General features: G+C 38.8%; 2 protein-coding genes across 2 annotated transcripts; both read left to right on the top strand.

Moving 5' to 3' along the window:
- The first annotated feature begins 442 nt into the window (after positions 1-442).
- LOC138420170 (olfactory receptor 51H1-like) lies at positions 443-1,393 on the top strand. The gene has a single exon (XM_069553314.1). It carries the CDS (start codon positions 443-445, stop codon positions 1,391-1,393), a length of 951 nt encoding a protein of 316 aa, XP_069409415.1.
- Positions 1,394-8,304: 6,911 nt separating this feature from the next.
- On the top strand, positions 8,305-9,309 carry OR51T1 (olfactory receptor family 51 subfamily T member 1). Its single transcript, XM_069554641.1, has one exon. The coding sequence runs from the start codon at positions 8,326-8,328 to the stop codon at positions 9,307-9,309; it is 984 nt and encodes a 327-aa protein (XP_069410742.1). The 5' UTR covers positions 8,305-8,325.
- The last annotated feature ends 338 nt before the right edge of the window (positions 9,310-9,647 follow it).

Here is a 9,647-nt window from a genome sequence, read left to right as displayed (position 1 = left end):
AATTTAAGATCATAATGAAGATACATACAGGTCTTCATATTTGTGTTCATGAATACTCCTTATGTCTTGTTTGTGCCTGATAATATTTCTTTTCTGGTTATTTGTATCAGTTTTTATGATCCAGATAAATGTACAGCATCATTTTTTCCTGAGGAAGGAGGCAAGCAACTACTCCATATTTCTAGGTGAATTGTATTCCAATTAGCTTAGGTGTTGATTAAAATTTTTTGTTGTACTCCTAGATATTTTAGCATATGGTGGTCAGTAATAGAACTGCTTCACGGGAGTGGGGATATCAGTTTCTGTATCAGACTGCGAACATAAAATATTTATCACTGCCTCTCATGGTTACCATCTCAAAACTTATTGTCAGTGATTCTAATTGAAGCTGATTGGCTTAATGAGTTCTTCTCTTTTTGCCTAGTCAAACCTTTGATCCACAATGCTATCATTCAACCAAACTATTAATAACCATCAGACCTTCACCCTTACTGGGATTCCAGGAATGCCAGAGAAGGACTTCTGGTTGGCCCTGTCCCTCTGTCTTCTTTACAGTTTCACATTCCTGGGTAATGTCACCATCCTAGCTGTCATCAAAGTTGAACAACATCTCCATGAGCCCATGTATTATTTTCTGGCAATGCTAGTTGCCACTGACTTCAGCCTTCCATTGTCTTCCGTGCCCACCACGATCAGTGTTCACTGGCTCAGCTGGTGCTCAGTAACCCGTGATGTCTGCATCACTGAAATGTTCTTCATCCACACCTTTGGGGGAGTGGAATCGGGTGTTCTGGTGGCCATGGCCTTTGACTGCTTTATGGCTATTCGCTTTCCTCTGCACTACGCTCCCATTCTCACTCATGGAGTCATTGGCAGGATTGGAGCAGCAGTCCTGCTGCGGAGTGTGGGGATTGTGCTCCCTGTGCCTCTCCTCATCAAAAGGTTACCTTTCTGCCACTCCAACACCCTCTCCCATGCGTGCTGCCTCCATCAGGATGCCATGAGGCTTGCCTGTGCTGACACCCACGTCAACAGCATCTACGGCCTCCTGGCGGTGATCTTCGTCATTGTGGTAGATGCCTTGTTCCACTTGGCCTCTTCCTTTCTAATCTTCCAGGCAGTATTGGGCATTGCTTCCTGGAAAGAGACACTCAAGGCTCTCAATACCCGCCTCTCTCATATCTGTGCTGTGCGGCTCTTCTATGTACCTCTCATTGGCATGACTGTGATTCACTGCTTTGGGAAGCATTTGTCACCCGTAGTACACACAGTCATTGCCAGTACCTACCTGCCACTGCCTCCTCTGCTCAGTCAGATTGTATACAGTGTTAGGACCAAGCAGGCCCATCAGTGGATTGTCCAAGTGTCCTGTGGGGGTAGGGTGGGCTCTTAGGACTTTTGTGCAAACACAATTGAGTCAGAGAAGATTATCAAGTACAGCACTGTCCGATAGGAATTCCTGCAGTGATGTTAAAAGTCTCTGTTGTTAATATAGTAACCACTAGCCACACAAGGCTACTGAGCACCTGATACTTAGCTAGTGCAACCAAGGAGCTGAATTTTTTAAGTATATTCAATTCTAATAAATTGAAATGAAGATTTAAATAGTCACATGTGGTGAGAAGCACCTAATAGGTTTTATATGCCATTGCATAGTAGTTTTGATAAAAGCAAAAATTTAACTTGATACAAATATGAATTTTTCTTTCTCAAAGTGGTGTATAGCAACTTTTCAATATTTATATACAATAAAATTTACTGGTTTTGGTATATAGTTCTATTAAGTTTTCACAGATGCATAGTCATGCAACCACCACTGATACCTAGATACAGAAAAATTATATCACTCTCTCAAATTACCTCATGCTGCCTCTTTCATCAACCCCTCTATCTATGCCCAACCCTGAAAAGCTCTAATTTGTTTCCATGCATATAATTCTTGTTTTTCCAGAATGCCATGGGCCCTTCAGCGCATAATCTTCCATGTCTGGCTTCATAGTGTAATGCATTTGAGATTCACTCATGTTGTTGTGGGTCTTTGTAGTTTATTTCTTTTTATTGCTGACTAGTATTCCATTGCATGCCAATCTTTAACAACTTATTTAAGAAAAATTCTCAGATTGTTTTTGCTCCATTGTAAACATGCTGACATATATTGAATATATGATATGAATACAGGATATGTCTTCTTTTGTCTTTAGTGTTTATTTATATGTTCTGTAAATATATTTCATAAAAATAGTGTAGGCATATATAATGGGTTGGAAGCAGGAGAGAAATATATTAAAAATAAAATAGCAAGTAAAAAGTATGATGAATTCAGTGAGCTAGAATAATAGGGAACTCTGTATAAATTTTTGATATAAATTTCAACTTTATTTCTGTCCAGAAGACTTTTCTGACATGCCCTTTATTATGTTAGAATTTCTCACAGTATCTATGTTCTAATTACCTAATAGAATGTGTTCCTGCTATTCTGCATACTTCATAAGAACCATACCATGCTCTCATTTTTATACTACATCTGTCTATCTCAAGTATGTACCTAATATAGTTCATAAGATATGTCCTTTGTGAATTAATGAATGAGTGAAAACTCTATTTTATCAAGATTGATTTAATGCTGCCTAACTTCTCTGTCTCATTTAATTTTAGTAAGGCTCATTTGAAATTTCCAGAGTCACTCATTTTTGCTGAGAAGAGTCAGTGGAAAAGGATGGTATTTACATATAAATCTAAACATTGCTTGCTGTATAAAAAGTTTATGCTATAACTTAATCTCTCTAGATATACACTGGGGTAGGTATCTCCATCGTTGCCCAGTGTGTCATTGTTGGAAAAATGTTTCAAGAAGGATAAAAAGTCAAGAATTATTAGATATGGTGCACACATGCTAAGTCTCTTCAGTTGTGCCTGACTCTTAGGGACCCTATGGACTGTAGCCCACCAGGCTCCACCATCCATGGAGTTATCCAGGCAAGAAGTGGGTTGCCAAGCCCTCCTACAGGGCATCTTCCTGACCCACGGATCAAACCCATGTCTCTTAAGTATCCTACATTGTCAGGTGGGTTCTTTACCACTAGCATCACCTGGGAAGCCCGTTAGATATGGTAAGAATTATTAATTTACTGCCTACTATGGAGAGACAGATTCTTGTCAAAATGAGGCTATAATGAGCTATAAGCACATAGTTGAGAATAAAGCAATCTATTGAATGGATAGATCGAGAACCATGTATTACAATCGCATTTTCTGAAATATCAGTGGAAGCGGTTGACCAGAGAAGACAGTATAGCATATTGTTTAAGATTAACAGCTTTAGAGTAAGATAGACATGGGTGAATACCAGTTCTGTAACTAGCTAACTTTTACAGTTATTCAAAACCTCTTTGAGTTTCAATTTCATCAACTGCAGAATAATACTTAACTCATAAGCAAGATAATAAATAAATACAACAATGTGTTTCAAGTGTTAGCATTATTTTTGGCAAGTGTTATGAGCTCATCAAATGCTAGTTTAATTATGCTTAGAATGGTAGGTGGGCTGTAGATGTGATTCAGATAATAAGACGGCTTCTTAGAAAGGGATCCTGAGCAAGAGGAGGAACACAGGAATGACAAGGAGGGCAACAAGATTTGTTAGAAAGAGTACGTATAGGAGCTGAGAACATAGAGATGACTCTGTACTCTCCCGAGCCTGCTCTGACATCAGGGAGCATCCCGGGCTAAGAATCTGTAGCCTAAGGCAGGGTGAAGAGGAATGGTTGCAGTTTTCTGACCCAGGCAGGCAGATTTTGAAGACACCCATTACTGTCAGCCCCCAGGGCCAGGGATTTGCTTACAGCCCCTGATATATGGAATTTGCCTGGGCCTGGGAGCAGGGTTGGAAGCATGTCAGGGAGATGTGTCTGAGCTGTTGGAGAGGAACATAGTCTTATGGGCGCCATAACTCTTGATCCAACCAGTTTGTTCACCAGCCCTCTGTTGCCTGGTGACTCTACTAATCTTCCTATAAAACCCCCACTCTTGGGAGCTGGCTTAGTTCCTGCTCTGTGGTGGGACTGGAGAGAAGTTGGTGCTATTTCCTGATGATTTGAGCAGGTAAGAATAATACATTAGTGGGTTGGAACAGAAGGGAAGGGATTAAAGTGAGAAATGCTGGGAGAAAGAGGGAAAGAGAAGATCAGTGAAGTGATGGAAACTATAAAATAAGGTAGGATGAAGAAACAGAGGAGAGTGATGGAGCCTTGAAGAAACTGAGACAGAAAAATGAAGGACATGAGGGAATGGGAGGAAGGAAGAGAAAAAGGGATAGAACTTATAACTCTCTGTCTGTGGTCAAGATCATTTAGAAATCAGTCAACCATAATTAAACATTTGTGTTATTCCATATCCTCCTTTATGTAGCTAGCACTAAGAGAAGAAAATCAGGCATTTCCAAACCTTTAAGAAACTCACACTCGAGGCAGAAAAAGGAGATGGTGCTTGCACATGTAACTTACTGATCTATATCAACCATGCCTCATTATTGAGTTAAATGTTAAGATACAGACATAAAGTGGAGGCGAAATTTCAGATTAATATGGCCTGGATCTGTTGTGACAGGGTTCCAGATTGTGGAAAGAATAGATTTCAGTGTCGAGAAATGAATAGAAGAAGGTGGAGATTGGTCTATACTTTACTGATGCCAGTAAGCAGTGATGTTGTCCTTTGGATCACTACATTATTTAGTTGGGTGGATCTTATCCAAGTCATTCAATCTAGCTTTCTGTATGTGAACTGATAGATGTTACCTTCTGCCTGACCTGTCAGGTGGACAACTGGTGCTATAAAGCACTAGCCTACTCTTCTCGTTAGTAGGTAGTACGGAGAAAATCTTGATAAAACTAGGCACTGAGCTTTGTCCCATAACTTGTTCCAGAGTGCATGGGCTTATGTGAGCTGGAGAGAAAGCTTCTCTTTCTCCTGCCTACATATCCCTATCCTATTGGAAACAATTTTTCCAGTAGCATAATGAACTGAAATGAATTTCCTTTCCTCCTAACCCCTCAAATCATCCCATATTATCTTTTTGTCCTTTATGAGATACATTTCAAATAAGAGAAGATAGTTGATATCTGATTTTTGGTCATCTTTTGATTACGTTCCCATTCTAAAACTCCTCTCTACATCCACCAGCACATGGAGGTATACACAAAACAAATATATGTGGACATCCGTTCATATTTTTATACTGATTGACTCCACAAATATTCTTTAAATAAGCCATAAGGACATTGTTCTGTGTTTTACTTATTTCTCATCTCTATACTTTCTCTAAGTCACATACTAGTATATAATAGAAACTGTTCTTTCATTTTCAAGGAAGAATATCACAGTGTTTAACTTCTCTCATAAGCCTGATTTCTCGAATGGTCTATGGTTTAATAAAACATGGTTTAATGGATTTTGAAGTTAGTAAATTTGGCTTTGAATGCGTATGTACAATTTTGCCTTGCCAGTTTCATTTCCTTTCTCTAAAATAGAAGAATAAACATCTGTATCAATTTTTCCTGGTATTATATGAAATTACATATAAAATTTACATATAAATTAGCTAACAAGTGATGACACATATAAAAGACTTTAATTCTTTTCCTTTTCTCTTAACTTACCCTCCTTCTTCTCCCAATAAATAAGAGGATTAATTACTCTCCTTATGCTCCCCATATCTATGGAAACAATTTGCCCTCAAAACTTCCAGTCTCAATTTGTGTTTCTCTCATCTAGTCTTTATCTATCTCTCTATTATCTATCTATTCACCTGTTAATACACCTAATGAAAACTAGTTTATCTGAACTTTTATCACCATGCTTTGTCTCTGGAGAAAATATAAAGATGAACACATATGTTTTATCTCCAGAGAGCCAGAATTTTAGAAGAAGAAAGAAATGTGATCAACCAATAGAATACTAATGTAATAAAAAGCATATGTAAAGCACTGTTGAAAGACAGTCAGTAGATCGAGCGACTTTATTGCAGAGAGATTCCAGGATGGTTATCACAGAAAAGGAATTCACTTTCAATATCTTTGCTTATCAAATTGAAAAGAAGTTGTCACTAGTCTTCCTGATTCTTTGTGTTTTATTCTCAATCAACTATAATATAACAATACTAAGTATTATAGCAGAAAAAGCAATTAATTTTTTTTCCTTTGGTGTAACAAGTAATTTTATCTGTAACCATCTAGAGTAGATTGAAGGATGGGAAGAAAATAACCAGCAATCCCTCATTTATCTTTATAAAACAACTGGAAAGATCTGCTACTCACAAATTCCTTGTATCTATTCTGTCGCTGGTGCAGAAAGCCTAGACTAGGGAAAAATAGGGGTAAGAATATTATGATTGGCTATATCTACACAATGGTTAGGCTAGGTATATCATTCCTTTCTGTTTTTTTTTTCTTGATAACTAAATGTCCCAAGTAAAAAATTAAAATGAGCAATGACATTAGAGCTTATTGAAACAGTCCTATGTAGAATTTCAATGCTTGTCTTAAATATCAATTACAGATTCTGCCTCCCTAATGATATCATGCGTGTGTGTGTGTGTGTGTGTGTGTGTTTGCAGCTATTATTCTATGGGCATCTCACTCAGCAAACTACCTGATATTCCAGTTTATGATAGCACCTCATCCTGTCTGTCTCTGAGTGTCTCTCTTTAAGCTCCTAGTCCCTACTTCAATTCCATTAAAGATTTTTACAGTCATTCATTTCATTTTGCTGAGGGCCTCTTATAGTTTTTTTTATACAAGTATTTTGTCTAGCTTTACCCACTATCCCTAGATTAGGATGCTTGAAATCATGTATTCTAGAATACTATTTGAAATTTTTCACAGGATTCATTGGGGCAACCTACTCACAGTGAGTTGGTTACAAGTTACATGGTAGAGACCTATGGGAAGGAGTAGAAAGAAGTACCAAAGTGTAAGCTTGGAGAAAAGGAAGACAAGGCCTTGTTATTTCAGTAGACCAGGAACAGGATTCAGAGAAACAGAATTAGAGCACAAGATGATGTGGAGTAGAGGAGAGAGGAATTAAGGAAGCTGCTCCATTAAAGGAAAAGAAAGAAAGAAGCTCTGATACCTAAAGGACATTTCTAATAGAGTCCACTAGGAGAGAATGGCTAACAACTCAGGTTCAAGGGTATTTCTGGATATAAAATCCTAGCCCATCTTCCAGCAAGAACATTATGAAGTATGCTTTCACAGGTGCCCTTAAGAAGTGCCCTTAAGCACTTCTCCATTATTTCTATAACAACTCATATAGCTTGGAGACTTTTTTTCTTGAGTGTACCACACAGCATGTGGGATCTTAGTTCCCCAACCAGGAATGGAACCCATTGTTCCTGCAGCAGAAGCTCATAGTCTTAACTGCTGGACCACCAGAGAAGTTCCAGCTTGGAGATTTAATACTAAGACCCAATAGTTGTAATTACAGTTGTTTTGTTGGTGTGTGTGCATATGTGTGACATGTCGATAAGTATTTCCTACTTCAAGTCAGGGCTGGTCTGGGCAATAGGGTGGGATGAACCTAGAGAGATTGATGGTTTTAATTGGGAGGTGATAGAAAAAGAAAAACAGCCAAATCTGATAAGAAAAATTTAAGATACTGTAGAATTATGTGATAGGTATCATGATTAAATTGGAGGTTTTGAATACAGAGACACATGTAATTTGGAAAGAGTTTATAGAAGAGACCAGGTAGACAGATGTGCACTTATCAAACATACTGCTGGGGCCTTAGGGCATATGAAAACAAAACAAAACAAAAAATATTCAGACAAAATTACTATAATAACTAAGACACTTGGGCTAAGTGTTTCAGTTGAAGTGGTATTAAAATCACATGATAGCAAATGGTAACTGTGCATAATTGTACTAAAAGTCACTGCCTAAAAATGTATATAATTTTCATTTCATGTTATGGGTTTTTACCCAATCATCTTGTTTTGTTCAGTATATCTGTCAGAAGGATTAGCAGTGGCATACATGAGCTCCTAGACACTGTTTTAAATCTTCTTGTATCTCTTATACCCACCAGGAGTTTGGGTACATTTGTTGAAAACCAAGGATTCAATAATCTACCTACTTCTACAGTTCAACAATTGCATGATTTAGCAAGATACTGTCTACATGCATTCTTATGCATTAGTTTTAGTATCACCATCAGCTTAACATGAAAAAAAAAAAAAAGAAGAGTTAGTGCTTGGAAAAAGGAAAAAGGATCAATATGACAAATACTATTATTGTTATCTCTTTTTTCAGGGCATGTCCTCAACCCACCATGATGATTTTCAATAACACCACATCCTCCCCTTCAACCTTCCTCCTCACTGCATTCCCTGGGCTGGAACTTGCTCATGTCTGGATCTCCATCCCTGTCTGCTGTCTCTACATCATTGCTCTCTTGGGAAATACTATGATCCTGTTTGTCATCTTTGTTCAGCAGCGTCTCCACAAGCCCATGTACTATTTCCTCTCTATGCTGTCAGCTGCTGATTTGTGTCTGACCATCACGACCCTCCCCACTGTGCTTGGGGTTCTCTGGTTTCATGCCCGGGAAATCAGCGTTAAAGCTTGCCTCATTCAAATGTTCTTTGTACATGCTTTCTCCTTCCTGGAGTCCTCAGTGCTGGCAATTATGGCTTTTGACCGCTTCATGGCTATCTGTAACCCACTGAAATATGCCACTATCCTCAAGGACATGATGATTTTGGCGATCGGACTATTCATTTGCGTACGACAACTAATTTTCATCTTTCCCATGCTTCTAGCCTTGAAGACTGTATCTTTCCAGGAAAGAAAGGAGCTTTCCCATCCATTTTGTTACCACCCAGATATAATCAGAGATACATATTCCAACCCCTGGATCAACAGCTTTTTGGGCTTGTTTCTTCAGCTCTACATGACTGGTACTGACTTAATGTTCATTCTTGTCTCCTATGTCCTGATAATCCGTGCTGTCCTGAGCATTGTGGCCCCTAAGAAGCAAAAAAAAGCTCTCAACACTTGTGTGTGTCATATCTGTGCTGTCACTATTTTTTATGTGCCAATGATCAGCTTGTCCTTTACACACCGCCTCCTTAGCTCTACTCCGAGGGTGATCTGTAGCATTTTGGCCAATGTTTATTTGCTCTTACCACCTGTACTGAACCCTATCATTTACAGCTTGAAGACCAGGACGATCCGCCAGGCTATGCTCCAGCTACTTCAAACTAAAGGTTCATGGAGCCGTAATGTGAGGGGTCTTAGAGGATCGTGGGACTGAAGGGGAGAAATTGTCAGTACATAAAGTATATTGAAGTAGGAGAGGGATTTATATCCATGTCATCCTCAGGCACTGCAGTTACTAAGACAATTTCAGTTAAATTATAGGAGTAGGAAGACGAGAATCCCCTAAATTTATCAGAGTTCAAACAAACAATATTCAAAACCAAATTAATTGTGTATTAGTCAAACATTTGGGGCTTCCCTGGTGGCTCAGTTGGTAAAGAATCTACCTGCAACGCGGGAGAGACCTAGGTTTGATCCCTGGGTTGGGAAGATCCCCTGGAGGAGGGCATGTCAACCCACTCCAGTGTTCTTTCCTGGAGAATCCCCATGGAC

The sequence above is a fragment of the Ovis canadensis genome, chromosome 15, assembly GCF_042477335.2.
Source record: "Ovis canadensis isolate MfBH-ARS-UI-01 breed Bighorn chromosome 15, ARS-UI_OviCan_v2, whole genome shotgun sequence".
NCBI lineage: Eukaryota > Metazoa > Chordata > Mammalia > Artiodactyla > Bovidae > Ovis > Ovis canadensis.
This window is presented reverse-complemented; position numbering and strand designations above follow the sequence as displayed.